Below are 24,375 nucleotides of genomic sequence, written 5' to 3'. Positions count from 1 at the left end.
ACTGTAGATCCAGTCCCGATTAGCCTATCTGTGCACAAAGTGGACTTAAAAACAACAAATCAAACAGATCCAAATAACACAGTAAGTTTTGATACATCTACAAAGAGGGTGACTCAAATGAAAAATGAGGAAATACAGCGGCCCCGCCCCCCCACCCAGCGTCGAATAACATGGGTACCTGGGGGAAACCCTGGGGGGTAAAGGCGGTCAGGGGCGTGATGCTGATCACATCACCCCCACTCACGACCGGATCAAGAAAGTGTGGGGCGTTACCCCCACACCCCCTATACGCCTTCATGGCGTGGTGCTATGCACAGGGGAGCACTTTACCTTTTTATACATACATCATTTTTCGACGAAGTCCCCATGATGTGCAATGCACATATTCCAGCACTTTGGAAGTGCATGGATACCTCGTGAGAAGAATTCTTTTGGTTGTGACTGTAGTCACTCGTGCACTGCGGTTTTCACCTCTTCATCATTTCGGAAATGCTTGCCTCACATTGCCTCTTTGAGCCATCCAAACACATGAAAGTCATTGGGGGCGAGGTCTGGTGAGTAAGGGTGATGTGCGAGACATTCAAATTTCATATCCTGGATTGTCGCAACCGTTAAACAGGCAGGCAGTATGTGGTCGGGCATTGTCATGTAGCAACAATACAACTGACGTCAGAAGTCCTTGTCGTTTACTCCTGATTGCAGGCCGAAGGTGATTTTGGAGCAGATCTGCATAAGAATTACTGGTCATTGTTACTCCCTTTTCCATGTAATGTTCAAAAATTACCCCAAAAATTAGCAAATTATCCCAGAAGAGAGTGAGCATGACTTTTCATGCTGATGGCCGGGTGCGGAATTTTTTGGGTTTTGGCTACGAGCTATGGTGCAATTCCGTGGTGCTTCCCACCTCCAAATTTGAAGATTGATAGATGCTCACCACGGTCAATTTAGTTTGTGCAGAAATTTTCATTAACAAATATATAATTAGAAGTGGAAATATTCTGATTCATTGGAAAATTTTTGGTGTCCAAACAGGAACACGGCAATGGAAATCAGCACTTACCAAATTAATTTAATGATTTTGATAGAGGAAACTAAATCGTTCAATTAGATCCAATCGTTGTCATCTAATTCAAACCAAATTTTATATTGTCAACAATCCTAGACGTAATCAAACAAATGCTCTCTATGATTATGCCATAATTAATTTAGTAATGCAGTTGAAACTGCTTTAAACGTAACTCAGTTCTGCGTAAATCTGTTTCATACGTAAATTACTGTAGGTCCCAGCATAATATAATTTAAAAACGTGTTAATTAAACCTTATTTGTACGTAATAAATTTGTACATAATTAGGTGTTATACATACTAATTTTCATAAAATGCAGTTGATTTGTACGTACGTACCCAAGCTACAATAATGTCACAGAAGTGACACTTTTCAGTTGCTACTGGTCGGCCATGAAGAACAGAGAAAGGAAAGGTTACAAGCTTGACCAGGAAGTAAAATTTATATGGAAACTGGACACTAATCCATATAAAACTAAAACAGCTGCAGATTTAGGCATCGCTTATACCACACTTTGCACAATCATTAGTAAAGGATGATATTTCTAAAAAATTGGGTAGTAAAACTATAAAACTATAGTGTCTACTTTAGTATTTGAGTATCAAAGTGTTCACTAATAAAGTGGCAAATGTAATGTATTTAAGAATCAACTTTTAGTTTCGTTAATTTACAACTTTATGACAGAAATAACCTGTACTCCATACGTATATCTTGTTCCTCAAAATAGATACAATTACAGTATTTTAATAATGATATGACATGGTATCTAAATCTGATTTGTAAGTAATTCTCAGTTATATGCATTATGTTCCCTTCACCTTGACATACGCATAACTCAGGTTCAATTGTATTACATTTCAAGGAGTACATATTAATTAACGTAAAAAGTTTAAAAAATCGGAAAGCTATTTAGGAGTAAAATTGTTAGGTTTGGGCATGAACTTTTAAAGGATGAATTTCATGCCACAGGTTCAGAACCACTGTTCTAGAGCAAAACAGAGGTGAAAAGTTCACCATTCTATAAGTTCGCAGGTGTCCAGTATGGTTCATTTTCCAACAATGCAACCATGTATTCCTATGTACAGTCACGATCACTTCTGGCTTGTAAAGTTTCCATTGAAAGTCAATGGGATTGTTACAACCTAGAAGTGTCCGTGACTGTACAACATTAGTCAAGATTTTGGCTCATATCATCCTTGTTATCACATATACTTGGTGCTTAAAATATTCCAAAACCAGAATATTCAAATACCATATTTACACATGTATAATGTGCACCCTAGTTTTTGATGGGGAAAAGCGATAAACAATTATATCTCGTACATAATACGCAGTACAATTCAGGTTCAAGAAATGACTTTCTTAGTTCTATTTCATAAACCTATTGATATGCCAATCAAGAGCAAGTGACATCATACATATTCAACGAGTCAATTGTTTCTATGTGAACCAAGAGGAGAACATAGTCTTGTGTATACAATGAGTCACCAACCCATGTCACCTCCTCCCCTCTCCCTCCACTTTATATCCCAAAGCTTTTACTTCTGTAACCACCTTGTTTATTTGGTAGTGGAAGAAAGAGAGATCAAAATTATGTTATGCATTTGCAGCAGTCAGGACGTTATTTTCTATTATTTCTCACCCAACAAATACCATTGATACCCATTCTGTGTTGACAGGAGGTGGGTGCATGTTCAAATTCCACCAAAACAATACCACTTCTCTCAGTGTCGCAAAACAAAAAAATCATGGGAAAAGGCCCTTAAAACTTTTGTTTTTTTTTAAAAAAATTATAATTTATTACTCAAGAAACCAAACCTGGTAATTTGTGTTTGCACCTGTTGATATATACATGCTATAGGCAATGACATAGTGAAAACCTGTGTGGTTTCAGGCGTGCTGTCCTAACTATTCCGCATTTTTTAAAGGCTAAAATTTTGGAAAAAAAGTGTGCATTATACATGAGTAAATATTGTAGATATTTTTATTATTAGAGGGAAACTCTTTTTACTCCAAAATATCGCTGTAGAATTACTGAATGTTGAATAATTTAGTATAATTACCAGGAAGTTTGTATTCAGTGAAAATGTCGATATTAACTGTCTGTGAAATCAGAATAGGTAAATTCCAGAAACTTTTAACATTTTCTGTTAATATCAACCTAACAGTCGTAACATATACAATGTCTCTCTCCTCCCAAACCTTCTATGTGAAAGTCACTTCAGTAATAACATTGGAGACTCACAACAAAATGATTTCTCATGTTAAAGACAAAATAAAAGTTAGCTCTATTTGTAAATGTTCACCACTTTATAACACACCATCTTAACACCCTTGAACAGAGAAATAATGTGAAGGTCATAGTTGTAAAATACTAAAGGTAAATAGTTGTTAAGGGTTGTGAAAAGTTTGTTAATGATAAATCAATTTTCGTTGTAGTTACATATTTGCATCTGCGCTGCGAGAAATGTACACTGCAGAAAATATAACAAATGCACCAGCTAATTGTGATAATTCCAGTACTGTTTGGGAAACAGGAAAACTGTTCTTTGAGTAAGTACGATTTTATATTTGTGTTACTTTAAACTGTAAAACTTTAACTTTCGCATTAGAGAAGGTTACATAATTTTGAACTGCATAATTTGTATTCATGTTCAGATATTATTACAATGCTTAAATCAAGAAGACCTAGATGGGCAGACCATGTGGCACGAATGGGAAAGCAAAAGAGTTTACAGGATTCTTATTTGGAAACCTGATGGTAAGAGACCTTTAGGAAGGCCAAGACGATGATTGAGGGATAACATTGAGATGGACCTAAAGGTAATCATCGGTAAGGATGGATTGATCTTGCCCAGGATAGGGACAGATGGAAGGCTTGTGTTGCTGCAGCCATAAACCTTTGGGTTTAAGAAGGCTAGAGAGTTAGTTATTTTTGTCTATTTCTTAACTGAGAGAAAATATAAAGAAAAGCTTTTGTGCATTTTATATTATATATGTGCACATTAGAAGTGGTGCACCTTATAATGAGAAATGGAATTTTACAGATACTTAAGGAATCAAGTTCTACTAGATGGTCAGACTGGAAAGGTGGCCTTTGACGACAATGGGGACAGAATCTATGCAGAGTATGATATTGTGAACGTCAGAGACAATCATCAGCAAATTTCAGTGGGGCAATACTTTTATTCAAAGGTTAGTACTTCATGAATTATGATAAGGACTGAGCAGGTACTGATACATCAGTACCACTGCTAAATAATACTGATGCATTGATATCAGAAATTACTGGTTGAAATTTGGCATGTGATTCTTTCACAGAGTCTATATATCACCAACTGAATGCTGTTTTGTTGTATCTCCACTTTTCGTTGGAAATGAGTTGATGACGTTCACGTTCTGTACATGTTAATGAATCATGTTCAGAAGCGAAGTATCTGAATGTCAAGTGGTGTGCATTATCAACAATGATAAAATGCTTGTGCAAATCTTGTAGTGTAATCAAAATCTGCATACGTCAAACTTCCATCAGCTGAAAAGTTAGTGGACACATTAGTATTCAGCCAGCGATATATACTGGAAATTACACACCATGAATATTTTTTATAATTTTTGTTGGGAGACATGGATTTTGAGAATAAATTATTATCTCCTCTGAAATCATGAATATTTTAAAGCAAAACTATGTTACATTGCTATGATATAGTTTGAATAGAAAACAAATCTTAAACTTTAAATATATTCTGAACTACTTTGAATTGCTAGGATTTTCAAGTACTGGTATCAGTCAGGGGCAGTTAACAGGTGGGCTGAAAAGTTCGTAGGCTAACATAGTAAAAAATATTTTTTTGACAAAATTCGATTTTATTATTCAATATAGTTGGCTTCGAGGGCGATACAACGATTATAGCAGTCATACAATTTTTCGATGCCATTTTTATAGTACGATTTCTCTTTAGCCTCAAAATATGCCTCAGTTTCGGCGATTACCTCTTTATCAGTGCTAAATTTCTTTCCAGCGAGCATTCTTTTAAGGTCTGCAAACAGGAAAAAGTCACTGGGGGCCAGATCTGGAGAATATGGTGGATGGGGAAGCAATTCGTAGTCTAATTCATATAATTTTGCCATCGTTTTCATTGATTTGTGACACGGTGCATTGTCTTGATGAAACAGCACGCGCGGCACCCATTTTGCACACAGCTTTCGCATGTTCAAATAGTCATGCACAATATGTCCAACACGTTCCTTTGATATTTTTAAAGTCTCAGCTATATCGATCAACTTCACTTTACGATCATTTAAAATTATTTTGTGGACTTTTTTGATGTTTTCGTCGGTATCAGCCTGTTTGGGGCGTCCACTGCGTGCATCGTCTTCGATGCTCATTTCGCCTCGTTTAAATTTAGCAAACCACTTCTCAACGGTTGATTTTCCTGGTGCAGAGTCCGAATAATGTTTATCAAGCCAAGCCTTGGCTTCAACAGTATTTTTTTCGCCAAAAAGCAATGCTTTATTAACACACGAAATCTTTTTTATCCATTTTTTCACAATAACAAAAGCTGCTTCACTCACAATGCTATATCTCACGAACTAATTATCCGGCAGCTGTGAAATTTATATACGTATCTTTTGAAGGTTAGTACTAAGTAAAAATCACATGGATTTAATTCTAGTAACACCATCTATGAGTCAGCCTACGAACTTTTCAGCCCACCTGGTACTGATATTGTTGCAGTGTTGCACAATGACCAGATATTTTACAATGAAATTCCATACTTTCTTGTTAGTATATTTTTAATTTGTTTTCCTATTAAATATATTGAACATAAACAAACAATTTTGCCCTTCATTGCTTCATAAAGCAAATTCCATTACGATCCATTAAAAAAAAAAAAAGAGGCAACCTACGAGATTTCACAGTGTATGAGTAGACGCACAGGTACGCGTTGCAAAGCCGAAGCAACGAGCTGATCTCTAGAAGTATAGAACGAGGAGTATTGGAGCGAAGGCAAATATAAATATTTTTCTCTTGGGGAGAATCTTAACCTAATTTAAATTATGTGGGAAACTGATACCAATGCTTGAAACTTGTAACAATTTGATTTGATTTGTTTTTTAAATCCACTTTATGCACAGAAAGACTAATCGGGACTGGACCTACAGTTTAAAGTGGATCCGAACCACTGTGCCATGTACCTCGATTTCTAACAATTAAAAACCATTCAATCATATTCCAGTCCAATTACAAGCATTGATTCATCAGAGTTCTCTGTCAAAATTATTAACAATTGAATCAGAATATTAAAGTACTTCTTATGTAATCACAAAAAACACAATTCTGCATAATATTGCTGCTGAATAAATGGAAACTTCAAATTTTGTATGATGGTTATTAATTGTACTCCTCGAAAGTGTCACGTGTCACACTCACACATTAAATTATAAATATATACAAATTAAAGTTATATAAATATGTTATATATTGATGAAGGAATATACAATATATTTGCTGCAACCACCAACATTCTGAACCACGAGCTGCCACTAGTATCAGTAGGATCCGAGAAACAGTCTGAGGTAATTATTGGACTTGCAGTTAAAAGTTAAGTAGAAAGACAGACAGGGATGCACATGCTGCACATGCACACACACATACACACACAGAGAAAGAGAATCTCACTTGAACATTTCTACATGCTATAATTGTATATCACAAAATAGAATGTTGAACTGATATCTATGCTTCCTATAAAACTCAATTCAGATCATAAAGTAAGTCTTGAAGCTTTCCTGGCGACAAACAATGAATAAATTCTCTTGGCTATCGACCAGGTCAATTCTGGAACAGTTTCCGAGATTTCGAGAGTTGTCACTTCACTTCAGGTGACTTCTACCCTGAAGATGAGAGTAGCGTTAGCTCTCAAGAGCTCGGAAACTGTTCCAGAATTGACCTGGTCGATAGCAATTATTGGACTTGCAGTTAAAAGTTAAGTAGAAAGACAGACAGGGATGCACATGCCGCACATGCACATGAGAGCTAACGCTACTCTCATCTTCAGGGTAGAAGTCACCTGAAGTGAAGTGACAACTCTCGAAATCTCGGAAACTGTTCCAGAATTGACCTGGTCGATAGCCCCTGAGAGAATTTTTTCCTCAATTCAGATCATTCACGGATCAAAATCAGATTAAAATTTCATTGGAAACAAGTAACAGCAAAACATCAATTATATACAATATGACAAAAATAAATGCACATGGCACACCCGATACAGTTTGATTGTTTTCATATCCTAAGATAAAATTAATACAAAATTGGAAATGCATAAAATGACTAAAATTATAATTCTAGGTTTTTTAGATAAATGAAAAAAAAATACATGCAGAAATTTTCTATTTTAGAAGCATGAATTCCTGTATCATGATAATCTAATATTTGTTTGCTTCAATGCAGGGATTAGGGAAAATGTCACTAAAGCTGGAGAGCAAAGCAATTCTTTGGCCTGGAACTTTAAACCACCAGCCCCAAGGATGTGTCATTCCCAGGGAATTAAAAGTCCTCACAATGGAAGAGAAACCATTTGTCTACGTAAGGAACATAAATGACAGGATCGAAAACTGCACCCACGAAGAAATTCCTTGTCCACATTATAATTCATCTGGCACTGGTAAGTAGAGCAGTATCAATGTATGTATTTTCTTGATTAGAACAACGAGTCTTGTGTGTGTGTCATTGGATGTAGTTTTTCTTTTTCTAATGCTAATACCTCACAGCATTAGGTAATTCAGTTCACTGCCTCTACTCAATTCTTTCAGCGTAATTCCTTTTCACTGTCCAATCTTTCCATGGTATATTCAAAGCTGATTCATGGACTACTACAGAAAGTGTCTTGCGCCTCCAAACCACTTCTTGGCACTATATAAAAATGCTATGATGTACATTACTGTATGGAGTAGTTTTTTACTCCTGCATTTTAGGTCCTATTTAATTACAATCTCGTAGTAACAAAGCTAAAAGTTGAAGAAAAGGGTTGTTTGAATTTTTGTTTTTAAGTTCACTTTATGCAGAGATAGGCTAACCGGACCTCGACCTTCAGTTTCAAGTGGGATCCAAACCTATGTGCCTTCACCAGGTATCAAACTTGGGACCCTTTCATTCATTGAATTAGGTTATTTTATGTTGCTTTTCTGCCACTTTTGGCTAAGCGTAAGGATGAGTGATGATATGATGAAATTGATGAAGGGACACTGTAATGATATATTTTGTTTGAATCCTCTGCTAGCATCTTTTGTAGTGAATAAATAATGTAATCGCTCAGCAACTATCCTTTTATATTGGTTACCTACTTACGTGGGATAGTACCATCCTTTGTAGTGAATAGTTAGCCTTATTTACACTGATATCATCTGTTCTTAGCGAGTGAGTAGTCTTTCTTTTTATTTTGTTGTTAGCTTTAAATAAATAAGGCAATTCACCATGGATGGCAAGTTACAATCTTATTTTGGTCGTAAATATTACATATTTAATATTACTGATAATGCTTCTATGTATGACGTATCTACTACAAGCTACCAATGATTATATAACGTCATACATGTCAGTTGAGGAAGCGATTTATCACAAAAAAACCTACTACTCTTTTTTTTTGCTGCAACCCACTGATTACCCGTGAACGAGGCCACTGTATGGAAAATGTTCACCATCTGGTGAAAAGAACCCTGTTTTTATTGAACGAAAAAATGCCCCTCTAACACAAACTTGTCGGAAATATGACGGAATCGTCTAGCTCTCCCTTTCGACTAGTTTACATAACTTCCCAATCGGTGCAATTCAATCTGTTTAATGCAGTCCCTTGTTCTACGTTGTGAATTTTGTAGATCTATTATCTACCTTCAAAAGTTCATGTTTAATTCAATAAAAGGAAGATTCAACATTAACTGACATTTATTTTAAATCCCCACTTGAACAAGGTTCATTCAATGTCAAATTTAACTTGAATCAAAATAATTTACAAGGTACAGGGACCGGCAAAAAAGTGCACGTAATTTCAATACACAATTCCTCATTAATATTTCTCCCACAAGAACATGACTCAATAAATTGTGACTCGATTTCTAACAACTCACAACCCCCAACTTTCTTTCTCACATTTGCTTTTCTCAGACAAGTTCCAGAACATAAAAGGTACGATATATAAATAATTCTTGAGAAAAGCAATTCACACATACTTACACTCACAAATACATTCCAGCTCACGACGTATTAAAAGTCACCATAAAGATAAACTAGGAATCAACAACAGGATTAAATGCCTTCGGAGTGCTTGCGTAATGAGAACATTATTCTGAAATTCTAACGAAGTCTCTAAAATGCAATTTAAAGTAGCTGAAAGTACTTCTTTTGGCTAATCCCGTACTAACAGTATTCCAACCCCCGTTACATAATTGGGTAAATTCCACACCAGTTGGAAAAAGAGATAGCAGGTCAAGCGAAATGAATCGCTAGCCAGTTCTTTTTGTGCATTCTTGCCACTTACGTAACAGTAGGGGAGGAAGACCGGGCTAGCACTCTGAGAGCTTCGTTGTCAAGTTGATTCTATAATCTCGAGTCTTGTTCTTGTTCTGATGTGCACGGACAGCAGAGTCGTGGAAAAGAATAAACGTACATGCGCAACCAAAGGGCGTGGTAAGAGGTGAAGCCTCTGCTGGCGATTTTTACAACTGGAAGGCAACGTTACGTACTGAATTTCTCCCCGCATTTATGATGACTTACAATACTTCACTTTCACCATAATTGGAGAGAGTGAAGCCGTGGTGAGTAGATTTTTTAATTGACTATTATCTAGTCGCCACAACACTCACAAAGAACACCCATGCCCAGGTTGGGATTCAAACTCTGGACCCCTGGTATTGTAGCAAGGTGTGCTATAGAGGTGGCCAGAGACCCCTTGATAACAGGGCAACAATATTACCACTATGTCATAAGGGAGGAGGACGACCTCACAGAAGAAGACAGATGTGTAGAGAAGGAACCTTATCATGTGATTACAAACTATTAGCATTTTTGTTGTCTTTTAACATCTTTTTCTGCCACTTTTAGCTAATTACAGCGACGAGGATGAAATTATTGAAAGGATATTCACAAAGAACACCCAGGCTGGGATTTGAATCTGGGAACTAATTGGCAAGATTGAAAATCAACCTCGTAACATGCTTCGCCACCAAGCCAGCATGTTTACAAAGTGGATAATTAATAGCATATATAAATATTTTGTGTCCTAAAAACTTGAACAAAAAGAAATCTCTCCTTTTTCTTCTCGCTTAGCTGACAAGATGTTTTGCTGCAAAGGATTCTGCATGGACCTCCTCAAGTCACTTTCTAGAAAAATCAACATTACATACACACTGGCTCTGTCTCCAGATGGGCAATTTGGAAGTCCAGTGCCTAAGAACAGTTCAAGTAAGTTAATTAATAACTTAAATCTGCTAGAATGGTGGAATATGTCGCAGTATCGATGGCAGTCACAGTGTAGTTACATACATACTTGTGTTAATGGAATGTTACAGTTTAAAACACAAACACAATACTCTTAAGAATATACATTAAAAACAATATATCCAGAATTTGCATTATAGGGTTCACACTGAGCTGGGAAAATCAGGGAAATTAACTTGTGGCTTTAAAAAAGTAATAAGAAAAGTCCATACTTCTGATGACTATGGATTTTTCATATATTTGTTATCCTTAATTTGACATTACAATTCAACTTTGCTCTAAAATAGCCCTGAATTTGTAGTGTTATCTTATGATCAGAATAGATTTAATTTTTTGAAAAGATATCCTCTTAATCTCACTTAATTTTGTAGCAGAATTAATGAAAAATCTGCATTTTGCATACCACCTGCCGGAAACTTCAAATGCATTTTGTTTTCAGGTGGAAAAAAAGAATGGACTGGACTCATTGGAGAGCTGGTCAACCTACGAGCTGATATGATTGTAGCACCACTGACCATCAACCCTGAACGAGCTGCATATATTGAATTCAGCAAGCCATTTAAATATCAAGGAATCACAATTTTGGAGAAAAAGGTAAGCCGTTAATTATGTCATTTTCAAAAAGTCTGTTGTTGATGGAAAGTAATAAAAAATCTGTATCTGTACACGGTAATGTTCAATAGCATCTGGAAAGAAAATAATTTCTTAAAAGTTCACATCACCACAGCTTGCAAAATTTAAACAAATGAAAGTTACTACATGTGTTTGGTTTACAAGTCCTTTACTAATTCTGATGTTTTAGACGTGTTGCCAGATCCTTCCTCAGGGCTGTCCAAAAATCATATCAAAGGATAAAACCAGAACAAAAAGTGGTTAAAAGGATAAAAGACTTGGGATAAAAAAAAACTGCACCTGTATCAATGCCATCAGCTATTTTCTGTAAAAGGAGCATGTCACTATCTACAGTTATGCAGCACTGGCCCTACTTTAAAAATCAGTCTTCAATTCAGTACTATATTAGGAATGAGTAATGACTGACAAAAAAAAGGAGAGGGAGGGATTTACATACAGTACATTATTGAATGGAAGCAGCAGCAGATAAGAGAGGCATTTCGTAAACCGAGAGCATGCTATTTCAATAAAAACACATTAATTTATCAGTTTTACCAAACGGTGAATCTATGGTAGTCTCACACTGTGGCCATTCAGTCTAAGACATCAGGCTATCCAATGAATGCTGGTTTGAGTCTCTTGGGGGCAAGCATAACAACTTTTCTCCTGAGTTTTCGGCCAGTGTATGAAACCGTGGATCCTGCACCGTGGCCGAACTGTCTGTGACATGCTCTGGGCTCTGGCTACGGGACGTGCGCAGGTCCGAGTCTCCTGGGGAGAAGCTAACACCTTTTCTCCTGAGATTCTAGCCTGTGTATGGGACCGGTCATCACCCATCATCGAGAGAAAATTGGGGCACTACAAATGAGTAGCGTAACCCAGCCATGGAAATCTACCACTAGGGGCTCATCGTGCTGACCACACCTCACTCCGTAACTGGTTGGTTGCATGATCTCGCACCTCGACAGGTGGGAGTGAGGCTGGCAGTCAGTAGGCTCTGGCCCTCATGGGCTGTTGCACCACGGGTTATTATTATGGGACTGTGGCCACCCATCATTGTGAGAATTTGGGAGCTATGAGTGAGTAGCGTAACCCAGTCATGAGAAACCTACAACTGGGAGTTAGTTGCACCCTGTAACTGGTTGAATGATCGCCCGCCTCTGCTGAGGCATGTGGGAGATAGTTGGTAGATAGGCCTTGGCCCTCAAAGGCTGTGGAGCCATGGGTTGTTATGTTATGGGGATTAAGAAAACTTGTTGAAATCATTGACCTTTCAACCTTGTAAACCAAGGGTCGTAGTCAGTACAATAACATCTTTCTCCTTATTCTCTGAATGTTAGTGACATTGAGCATGGAAAGTTAATTGGACATTATCCATTGTCTAATGTTTTAAACTATACTTATTCAAAATTATGTTTCGAGAGAGCACCTCGTCTCTAGTCTTCAGGTGAAATTTCTTTTGAATCGAACCTACGGCAGACCTGTGATTTTACTATAGAGTGACAACAAGGAAAATAACCTTCAGCCAAAGGTCTCCGTGCACCTTCCCTTCTATCGGTTCAACTCGGGCCATAGGGAAGCATATTCCACTCTGTCCCTCCCCTCCACATGGGAGGACAATGCACAGGAGTTGCAGGTCTGAACAGGCTCTTTTGCCTGTAGTCCCACTATACAAATCTGGTGCTTTAACCAATTACTCCCCAGTGCTGTTTTTCATCTGAAGACTAAAGAGATGCTCTCTTGAAACATAGTGTTAGAATAAGTATAAATTAAAGCACTATACAATAGACATTGTTCAATTAAGGTTCGACTGGATCTTTGGCAGCCAAAAGGGCGAATTTTTAAAAATTATCCTCTCCATTCGAAAAACCGCTGTATTATTCCAAAATATGAAAAATTACATATGCTTAGAATCAGTGCTTGAAAAATCTTCATCAGAGCTAGGTGCCAGCTCTGAAATTCAGGTACCAGGAAACACCCTACTGGCAATTGTGCATACTATAAGAAGTTGAGCATCACCGTATTCAAAACATTGCTAAATAATGTGAGAAAGCAGAAAATTAGGGGTTGGGGGACAAAGAATAAGGAATAGTTACTGATTCTATGAAATGTTCACAACGATGATAAAAAAAATCATAACACCATTAAGCCTTGTTTCCATGATATAAAAAACTCAATATGCTGACTAAGGCAGAAATTTATTTTATTTTAAAACATAAACTAAACGTAATGTTTCAACCTTCTAGCAAGGTCTTTTGTATTTAGTACAGAGTCTGAAGAAGACCTTGCTAGAAGGTTGAAATGTTAAGTTTAGTTTATGTTTTGCAATAAAATAAATTCCTGCCTTGGTCAGCATATTCAGTTTTTCAAAAATATAATTTGCTAACTTACGCTGTACTGCAATTTGAACTTAGACTCTTCAAAATTTCATACATGCAAACTTAAAAGAATGGCAATATTACAGCAAAAGATCACAGGCGCCAGGCTGAAATTTTTAGTCGCCATGGCGACCTGGCAACTGGGATTTTTCGAGCCCTGCTTACAATTCCTTCTAGAGCATTGACGTGAATTTTCATGTAGTTTGCCTTCACTGTTGTCTAGATATATCAAAAGTTTCATGATTACATAAGTCTATTAAACTACATTTAATCCAAGAGGTTTTTCGAATGGAGAGGAAAATTTGAAACAATTCGCCCATTCAGCTGCCAAAGGTCCAACCAAGCCTTAACATGGCATGCTAATCTTTCTCCTTCCCTATACACTTCCTTATTTAACAATGTTACAACATTCATGTCCTGGTTAAGACCCTAGGTGAACATGGTTTAAATGCTGATGATTTCCTTAAAAAAAAAAATCTTCATCACTTCATGCAACTTTTCTTTGCACTTTTCAGCCATCTCGTTCATCAACGCTGGTGTCTTTCTTGCAACCATTCAGCAACACACTTTGGATCCTGGTGATGGTATCTGTGCATGTGGTGGCTCTAGTGCTGTACCTGCTGGACAGGTTTTCTCCATTCGGACGTTTCAAGATAGCTAACTCAGATGGCACTGAGGAAGATGCTCTCAACTTGTCAAGTGCAATCTGGTTTGCATGGGGAGTGCTACTAAACAGTGGCATTGGAGAAGGTATGTAATTCTCAGCATTTTTGGATTAATTATGCTGGTTTTGTAAGTATCAATACTGGACATGAAATAATTCTAATAACATACTATATCAAAATAATGCAGGTTTTTAAATTGGATTAGTTATCAGTTAGTGTCAAACTTCAGCATGTATTGATGTCAATAGGAAATGACAATAAATTTTGAGCGAAATTTGAGATGTACATCTCTGGGTGTGCCAAACTATCAGATACATAACTTTTGAAAAAACGTGGAATTCCTAATAATGGTTCATTGATGTATTTGCATTCAATTCATTTCTATGTTCGGATTCACCATCAGATATGTGGGCTGAGTTCATTCCATCCTTCAAACAAGCATACAAAAATTTTGCTTCTATATTTAATATTGTGTGATGCAGTTCATTGTAAAGAAAGTTGTTTATTGAGAATGATAAAGAAAATGTTTTACCTACATCAATGAAGGTGAAAATAATATCTGAAAGATTAATATAGAATTTGATGTTTTTCTCTACGAAAATATTCTTACTGACTCTGTGATATAATAAATAACATTTAAAAATCATGGCCACACAATTAACGTTTGTTTCCATGTTAGAAAAGTGCTAAAGATGCTGACCAAGGCAGTCTATATTACATAAAAGACACTTCACACATAATGTTTTAACTCTCTGTATCAGGACCTTCTTCAGAGTAAGAACTAGTTATAGAGCGACTACAAGGCAAAAAACCTTGGACGAAAAGTACCCGTGCAGCTTTCCCTTCTTCCTTTCATCTCGGGGCATAAGGAAGCATAGTCCACTCTCCCCCTCCTCTCCATGTAGGAGTATGGTACACAGGAGTCACGGGTCTGCGCAAGTTTCTTCGCTTGGTGTTCCACTATAGGCCCTGATACAAGGTAGAAATGTTACATGTGAAGTGTTTTTTATGTAAATAAAGACTGTTTGTACATTTTTTTAAAAAAATTATATAAAATTTCCATGCATGCAAAAGATATTAAGTAATAGAAATCAGGAGAGAATATGGATTTGATCAAGAATGAAACCCAGGTCTCTGGTATACTGCTTCTGATCAGTAATCCAGACCACGTTTCACCAACATTCTTACTTCCAATGTTTTAACCAGTCACACCGCATGTTGTTTAAATTACTGATGAATTCAACGCTGTTGCAGTATCAAAAGGTAAACTAATCGACAGGTAATACAACAGGAGCAACAAATGAGTTGAAGTCTACACTGGCTAGTTGGTTTACACAAGAATGTCAGAGTATGCCAAAGACTCCTAACCAAGTCTGGATTTCTCTTTCAGTTTGTATCGTATAAAATATGATTTTTTATATTTAATATCAAAATATTTTATGAGAATTTTATATTCTTGTCTACAGGGACACCACGCAGCTTCTCCGCTCGTGTGCTGGGGATGGTGTGGGCAGGCTTCGCAATGATCATTGTGGCTTCGTACACAGCCAACCTCGCTGCTTTCCTTGTGCTGGAGAGGCCCAAGACAAAGCTCACTGGGATCAATGATGCCAGGGTGAGCCTCTGTTACACTATTATGTATAATTTTCACTAGAGAGCAGATTTTTGCATATTTGCATGTATAGGGTTTTCCAATAAGAACGATATGATTTTACAATGAAATAAAATAAAAACTATTCCAGATACAACCACACATTTTATATTATTTTGAAGCATAGTTTATTACATTATGTTTTGAATAACACATCATGTAAGTGTCCACCTCAACTTTGTGCACACAAGTGAATTCGATGAACCCAATTTTCGATGACTTTGTGCAATAACTCGGGCCTAATGTCACGAATGCAGCGTTCAATGTTCAATCTTAATGCATCAAGGGTTCGTGGTCTGTTTGCATAGACTATAGATTTCAAATAACCCCACAAAAGCAATCTAAAGGAGTTAAATCACAACTTCTTGGAAGCCAACTAACAGTTGCATTTCTTGAAATTATCCTGTCACCAAACTGTTCTTGCAATACGTCGATAGTGGCATTAGCAATGTGACATGTGGTACCACCTTGTTTGAACCACATGTCCTCCAAATTAATTTCATTGACATTTGGCCACAAAAAATCTGTTAACATCAATCGGTACCGCTCACCAGTCACTGTAACTGCATCTCCTATCTTGTTTTGGAAAAAAAATGATCCAATGATGTCACCATGCCATAAACCACACCATACAGTGACCTCTTGAGGATGCAAGGGCTTCTCGTGAATCTCTTGTGGATTGTTTTCATCGTGAAAAGTAAAACCCCTTTCAAATTTTTCAACGATTCGACGAATAGCAAGCACAGAAGGGTGATTATGTGGACCATAATTTTTGTGAAGTGCACGTCGAGTATTCACAAAAGAACGTCTATTTTCATAATTTGTTTGGATAATAACCAAATATTCCTGAAGCATGTATTTAGCCATTATGAATTGTCACAGTATACTAAACACAAATGAGAACTAGTGACAGTTATAACATTTGAAGCATAGTTGCCAGTTCATTTTAAAATCATATCATTCTTATTGGAAAACTCTTTATTTTCCTTGGGGAAAATTCATGTGCTTTCAATAGATTTATCCATTTGATTTGATTGGGAATAATGTGGTGAAGTTTAATGCTGCATATAAATGCATATTTGAGCTTAATGTGCATATTTGTGTATGTACTGGAAGTAATTTTCATGCAATCGTTCATTTCTAGTTGTCTCCAATTATTTTGTTCTTTATGTCAACAGTAACCTATATCACCTAATCATGGTTCTAGTTGGGTCATGGATATCCAGTAACTGGAAACTACTGTTGTTGCAGAGATCATGAAAACCACCCTCGCACCAATCAACAACATCTAAAAGAAATGAGTAGCACAGTTCTAGGCACCATGGCAGAATAGAGTTGCATTATTTGTTGATTAACTGTTGACATGTTATCTTCGAAAATATGTGTGTGTGCACCCATGTCTCAGATGGTACCTGTTACCAGGGGGGGGGGGTGATAAAGGGGACTTTCCCCTTCTGGTTGCAACTGTTCATGCCTGAGAGCGGGATGTAAAGTGAGACTCTTTCCAATATGAAAAACTTCCAATGCAGGAAAATATAAAATCCAGGAAAACTTTGCAATTTTAAGTTAACATCAGATCCAATTGGCATTCCATTTTCAAAATTGTGTACACTTTTTGAGTAATGGTGTGTTTATGGCATATAATTTTTTGAAAAATAATAATAAAAAAATAAAAAACAATTAAAAGACCTGTTTTTGAGAAAATTGTTAACCAAATTGTGATCCCCACCATCAAAACATTTTTCCTCTGACACAGGCAAGTAATATCTCATGTGAAACAGCTTTTCAAGACCTTTATCTGAATCACATCTACAGGTGCCCTGATTTCCGAAATATTGCAATTCAAAATTAACAAGATTGTGAAAAAAATGTTCGAAATTGCACGTCTTGCACGCCTGTAATTTTGGAAGTACAAAAGATATGGCTCTTCAACTTAGCATAGGTTCCTTCCTCAGATGGCCCTCTCAGTAGGCCAAATTTCAAGAGAGGTTGAAATGGAACGACCCATTATCACTGCTGTTTGTAATTCTGATAGCGTATTGTTATATTACATTTCAAAGCTATTGTTGAAGAGGTTTTCTGTGGCAATCTGCCAAGTCAAACCCTGAAGATGAGAGTGACGTTAGCTCTCTCAAGTTCGGAAGCCTTTCCGGAAATCACCTGGCTCATTGCCCGAGAAAACCTCTTCATTATTCGCCACCAGGAAAGCTTCAAGAATTAAATCTATTGTTATCGATTGTTGATTTCATTCACAGCTCAGAAACACCATAGAAAATCTAACTTATGCCACAGTGAAAGGTTCCGCAGTGGACATGTACTTCAGAAGACAGGTGGAATTGTCCAACATGTACCGCACAATGGAAGCTAACAGCTACAACACTGCAGAAGAAGCAATTGAAGATGTCAAGAATGGGTAACTATCTACTTGAAGCATTGTAATCACTATACTATCACAGCATACAATCACTATCACTATCACCCCTCCCTCTTCCCTACATTTTACAAGCATTTTTGGCACTTTTACTGGGAAGAACAATTGTTTCTCATTTATCGGTGTAAAAGCAGAAAGAAATGTAAACTATATGTGCTTAAGCATACAGTTTTTTTCTAAATTTGCTCTGCAAATTTGTATTTCTTTTAATTAAACTTTCATGTTCCATACATTCATTTAAATTGAAATAATAATTTAATGAACTACTTATGCCGCTAATTCAGTATACTTGTATCGGATATAATACTGATATTATATGGTATTACATCTGAAACTATAAACTAACACATACATGGACTTGCCTCATTACTAAACAAAATTGAACTATTAGATATTATTTACTTGATTTTTTAGGAAGCTCACAGCCTTTATATGGGATAGCTCAAGATTGGAGTACGAAGCAGCTCAGGACTGTGAGCTTGTAACTGCAGGAGAGCTTTTCGGACGATCAGGGTATGGGATTGGTCTTCAGAAGGGATCACCATGGGCAGATGCTGTTACTCTTGCAATTTTGGATTTCCATGAGAGTAAGTAGTTTCATAAATTTGGCATAACTTTATCACAATAGAAATAATCATTGATATTTCAGAAAATGTTACAGATATAAAAAATCTGTGCTTGTTATTTCCTTTAAAAATATTAAAAATTGGAAATAACACACAGTAAGGTAACAATCGCAAAAAAAACAAATCTGTGACATTTTGACAACTTCTGTGAAGTTGTAACAAGACCATCTAGTGCTGTGGTTCTAAACCTTTTTCAGCCCGAGACCCACCTTGAAGGACATTACACTTCATGGGTACCGGCAGAATTACTTGTGGGGTGTGCACCCAGTTTATAATCATATTTTTGCTAACATCGAGTACTTTAAGAAGCGATCTCTTACGCTTGGTTAAACAAATTACACATTCTGCATTCCAGAAAAGTAAATATGTAATTTAAACGACTAATTTACTCTAGTCGAACGTCTAACTAAACACACATGCTGAAATTGAAAACATTTTTTTTTACTCGCCGAACAGAAATGTAGAGTTTAGACTACATACAACACGGGTTGAATTTAAACCATTAAAACAATATATCTTAGAAATTTAAATGTAATAGGTCTTTAAGGCACAGTAAAAAAAATTTTCGAACCAGACTTCGAACACGACCCACCAAACACCCCCTTGGGACCCAGCGGTGGGTCGCACCCCATAGGTTGAGAAACGATGATCTAGTGGCTCTGTTTATTCTCCTCTGTACTGATTTATCTTTCACTGATGATGTCGGAAAATAAATCAATGAAAAAGTGAAGTTCTGTTCCTCGTATGCTTGTTACTTCCTGTGCTGTGTGTTAATTCAACTTTAAACTTTTTTCAAGGTTGTCTGACAGCACATGGCATTGTAATCACTATGGCTAGGATTTTCATGACTTAGCATATCTTTCTGGGTAAGGGTGATGTGTTCCCTAAACATATAGAAATTCATATTATGAAGAACTAATTAAATTAAGGTGCTTTTTAAGGGCATATTTTGGCATATTTGGCCATTTCTGAGTGATAGAGCATATTTTGATGGATTTTCGGTCAGCATATTTTTGCATTTTCAAGAAATATACAGTCATTTTCGAAGTGGATTCGTTCTTACTCCCATGTTTACTCAAGAGCTTTTTTTGTGGGGGGGGGGACTGCAGCAACATCTTTTTCATTTTTGTTTGAAAATTTAGAGAAAGTATTCATTGTGCATTGCAACTCAGGGCCCATAAAGTGAACCAAACATAGTAAATATGTGAAAATATCTCAGCATTTAGATATTGATGTTTGAAACAGTCCAGTTATAAGGGCATATTTCTCAAATTATAGGGCATATTTTGTAAAATTTTAGGTCATAAGAGCATATTTTGGTGAATTTTAGGTCATAAAAATCGTAGCCCTAGTAATCACTATACTATCACAGCATACAAGAGCCCATTCTTCTCTCTCCCCTACATTTTACAAGTTTACTAAGTTGAACATGATTTTGATTTGCTTGATTTGGTGTTTTAAGTACACTTTATGCACAATAAGGCTAATTGGAACTGGGCTTACAGTTTAAAGTGGGATCAAAACCACCATGTGCCTCCACTGGGTATCGAACCTGGGATCCCTCGATTACAAGGCGACGACGCTATCACTGCACCATCGAGGAGGCACTAAGTTGAACAAAAATAACTGTATCTGATCACAATATGATAATTAATCATAAACTACATCTACAAAGATTTAATTTATCAATGTGTTTATTGCTGTGCCATAAATTATTTCTCAACTCTAGCCTTTCTTTCATAGCATGGTTAATTCCTGTTATATGACCACTAATAAAAGAAAATACTCTGCACACAGTAGAAAATAAAATCCAAAGTTATATATCACACGATGAGTTTTTATTATGGTAATTTGCAACAAGTAAAAATATATGATATTAATGAACTTCTTACATCATGTGCAGGCAACAATTTTGTTAAAAGAACACACAAAAAAATAAACAGCATGATAAAATACACTTTAAAAGTCTACCCAGACCTGTGATGACTCTGGTATGGAGTCGAAAGTTTGGACAGACTTTTAAAGTGTCTTTCATCATGCTGTTTATTTGTCTTGTGCAGTTTTTAACAAGAAGTAAGAATATATTCAACTTAGATATTCTAGTGATTTTTGTCAATATGGTCAATGGTTGGTGTATTCCACTACTTTCACATGTAATTTGTTGTGTACAATCATAACATTAATAGGTACACAATTTAGACAAAATAGTTTGAAACTTCTATTTTGATATAATGTAACCGATTTTCTCTGCAATGCAATTTAAGGATGGTATCAATGTCCACCTAATTCTAAATTATTCACTGATATAATGCAATATCCTTCGGTTCATAATTTCCTCACAAACATTTTCAACTTGTTTCATTTAAGGCTGAAGCCATTTGATAGCTAAATAGTATTTAACACTTGAATTACAGAGAGAGGTATGATTCCATGAAAACATATGCCATACTTTCAAAATGGAACATCTGTATCGCTCTGACCTAGTATTAAATTTTGGATGCAAAATTTTGAATTTTAGGCATTTTCTTATTGCCAATATTGCAAGCCATTGCCTATTACAGTTCAACCTGAGTTATACGTATGTCAAGGTGAAGAGAAAATAATATGTATAACTGAGAATTACTTACAAATCAGATTTAGATACCATGTCATATCATTATTAAAATACAGTAATTGTATATATTTTGAGGAACAAGATACACATAATACAGGTAATTTCTGTCATAAAGTGCTAAATTAACGAAACTAAAAATTTGATTCTTAAATACATTACATTTGCCACTTTATTAGTGAACACTTTGATACTAAAATACTGCAGTAGACACTTTAGATTTATAATTTTACTACCATATTTTAAAAAATCGTCAAAAATAGGATTTATTTTACTATTGATTGAGCAAAGTGTTGTATAAGCGATGCCTAAATCTGCAGCTATTTCAGTTTTAGTTTTGTGCGGATTAGCATCCACTGGCCACATCCATTTTACTTTCTGGTCAAGCATGTAACTTCTCCTCTTTCTGTTCTCCATGGCCGACCAGTAGCAACTGAAAACTGCCACTTCTGTGACATTATTGTAGCTTGGCTACATACAAATCAACTGTATTTTATGCAAATTAGTATGCATAACACTGAATTACGTATAAATGCATTATGTACAAATAAGGTTTAATTAACACATTTTTAAATTATATTTTGCCGGAACCTACAGTAACTTACGTATAAAACAGAATTACGCAGAGCTGAGTTACGTATAAAGCAGTTTCAACTGTATGTGCTTTTTAATTTTTAATGCCTATTATAGTTTTATTTAATGGCTAAAAATCTAGACACTACTAACGAAAATGAAAATAAGTATCACGAAAGTATTGTATTCAATATACTTGAATGCTAGTTGATGAAAGTATTGTATTTATTTTGTTTCTTAATTTGCAGGTGGAATAATGGAAAATCTGGACACCAAATGGATTCTACAAGGGCACGTCGAACAGTGCGAACAGCATGAAAAGACACCGAACACCTTGGGATTGAAAAACATGGCAGGAGTCTTCATGTTGGTTGCAGCTGGCATTGTTGGAGGGATTGTTCTTATCATCATCGAAATGACATATAAAAAACACCACATTCGCAAACAGAAGCAGATGGAACTTGCACGACATGCAGCTGACAAGTGGCGAGGCATCATTGAGGTAAAGCACCTGACATCGTCAAAGCACCGTTGCATTCTCTCATCTGCATCTAAAATTCATGTTAAGAAGAATACCATGAAAAATCAGTCATGAGTATCGTCTTACTAGTCACACTTAAGATTGAGGAATGCATCACGAATGCAGAAACTGTTTCTCTGTTTAGAAGAGATTTGCACTCTAACAAAAAAAAAAAAAATCTGAATTCATCAATGTTGCCTTGTATCACTTAAGTCATATCAATTGAATGTTTGAGCCAATGTAAAACAAAAAATAATTTTATAATATATTTTAGTGTACTCCTGCACATCACTTACACTTTACTGAATATATATCTATGTTAACACTAAATGTAGTGCATACATTTTCTTTGCTTTACCTAATACTGCATACATTTTTTGCTGTTCTGAAAATGCTTACAGCAGAAAAAGAAATTGCTAACAGGTTATTCAGGATGAACTAATAACAAGATATACTTGTGTTACAATGGGGATAGAAATTCTGCATGACAGCAAAAAATATTAATTTTGATTAGGGTAAAACTTGTTTACAGGTATGTTTGAGATAAGGCATATTATTGGCAATGGTATTCATTTCTGCAATGGTAATATTTTCTATCACCCTCATTTATACTTGCTTGCACCACTTATTTCTGAATATGACACCTAATCCAATCTTATATCACCATTTACAATTGATCATTTTGCTGCATTGCATACAGTAAAATTCAAATAGATGCATCACCTGATAGATTTGTCCCATTACACTATGGTCCAATGTAGCCTAATGGAAAACTCCTGCCTTGTGTTGAGAGTGATATCAGGTTCAATTCAATGCAGACACAATTTGTGTATATAATTAAATAACAACAAATAGGAAAACTAGGTGAGTGTGGAAATGATGTACCTCTATGAAAAGCCACTCTTGGCCTACCAATATTATTATCATAAAAAAACAAATCCATTACTGAAGCAATAAACCAAATGGTTAACTCTTAAAAGCACATTGGGGACCTATGAAGTTTAGTACGTAATATATTGTACTTCGTATTCCTTTGGAACATTAAAACTTTCTATTTTCAGATGAATGTTCAACAACACTTTAAAACCAGTTTTACAATTTTTGAATTATTACTTGATTGATTTGATGAGTTTTCCAAATATAGTACGTTTATCATTAGTTTCAAAACTCGATTCCAAGGCTCAATTTTAGATCTCTAGGGCTGGAACACTTTACTCTTATGTTAACTCATGATTTACAATTTGTCTAACTATCTTGCTGCGGAGTGATCATTTAATTCTAGAAGTCAAGATGATTAATCACCTTCTCCAGAGCAAGACTGCCTCTTTAAACATCACAGAGGGAATGTCACATTTTTAGACATATAAATGGATGATCACTATGATCGTGAATCATAGTTGGTTTTAGACATTTCGGAAGTGACACCTTCATTTTGGATATCATGGGGGAGGCTATTGCTATTTACACTTCTTATTTTATGAATTGTCGTTAGTTATGTATCTGAGGTGATCACTTAATTGTAGATATAAAAGGGCACAGGGTTATCGCTATTTACTTAATATTAACTGACAATTTAATGTAATTTTTCAAGTGAAAACCCCACACATCTTAATCTGCCCATAGAAAGTATCAACATGGGAACTGCTTTGTGCATCCTGAATCTTAGTCATCCTGTGTCAATCAACACAGATGACTGTGTATATATCTAAGTTGTCGGTGATCAAGTTGAACAGTCCACTCATGACAAGG

The 24,375-nt window shown here is 36.0% G+C and overlaps 1 protein-coding gene across 2 annotated transcripts in view; it reads left to right on the top strand.

Moving 5' to 3' along the window:
• The window catches only part of LOC145985422 (glutamate [NMDA] receptor subunit 1-like), a 53,829-nt gene that overhangs the window by 24,182 nt on the left and 5,272 nt on the right, over positions 1–24,375 (top strand). For both annotated transcript variants that reach the window (XM_083119433.1, XM_083119432.1), the window contains 10 exons: positions 3,506–3,619; positions 4,114–4,261; positions 7,518–7,731; positions 10,389–10,523; positions 10,999–11,153; positions 14,065–14,299; positions 15,681–15,829; positions 18,121–18,278; positions 18,711–18,883; positions 22,355–22,608. In XM_083119433.1, coding sequence (XP_082975559.1) covers positions 3,506–3,619; positions 4,114–4,261; positions 7,518–7,731; positions 10,389–10,523; positions 10,999–11,153; positions 14,065–14,299; positions 15,681–15,829; positions 18,121–18,278; positions 18,711–18,883; positions 22,355–22,608 — 1,735 coding nt within the window. The remainder of the gene's footprint in view (positions 1–3,505; positions 3,620–4,113; positions 4,262–7,517; positions 7,732–10,388; positions 10,524–10,998; positions 11,154–14,064; positions 14,300–15,680; positions 15,830–18,120; positions 18,279–18,710; positions 18,884–22,354; positions 22,609–24,375) is intronic.

The sequence above is a fragment of the Lepisma saccharinum genome, chromosome 3 (assembly GCF_977018435.1).
Source record: "Lepisma saccharinum chromosome 3, izLepSacc3.1, whole genome shotgun sequence".
In the NCBI taxonomy this organism is placed as follows: Eukaryota; Metazoa; Arthropoda; class Insecta; order Zygentoma; family Lepismatidae; genus Lepisma; species Lepisma saccharinum.
Note: the sequence above shows the minus strand (reverse complement) of the source record. Positions and strands in the feature narration are given on the sequence as shown.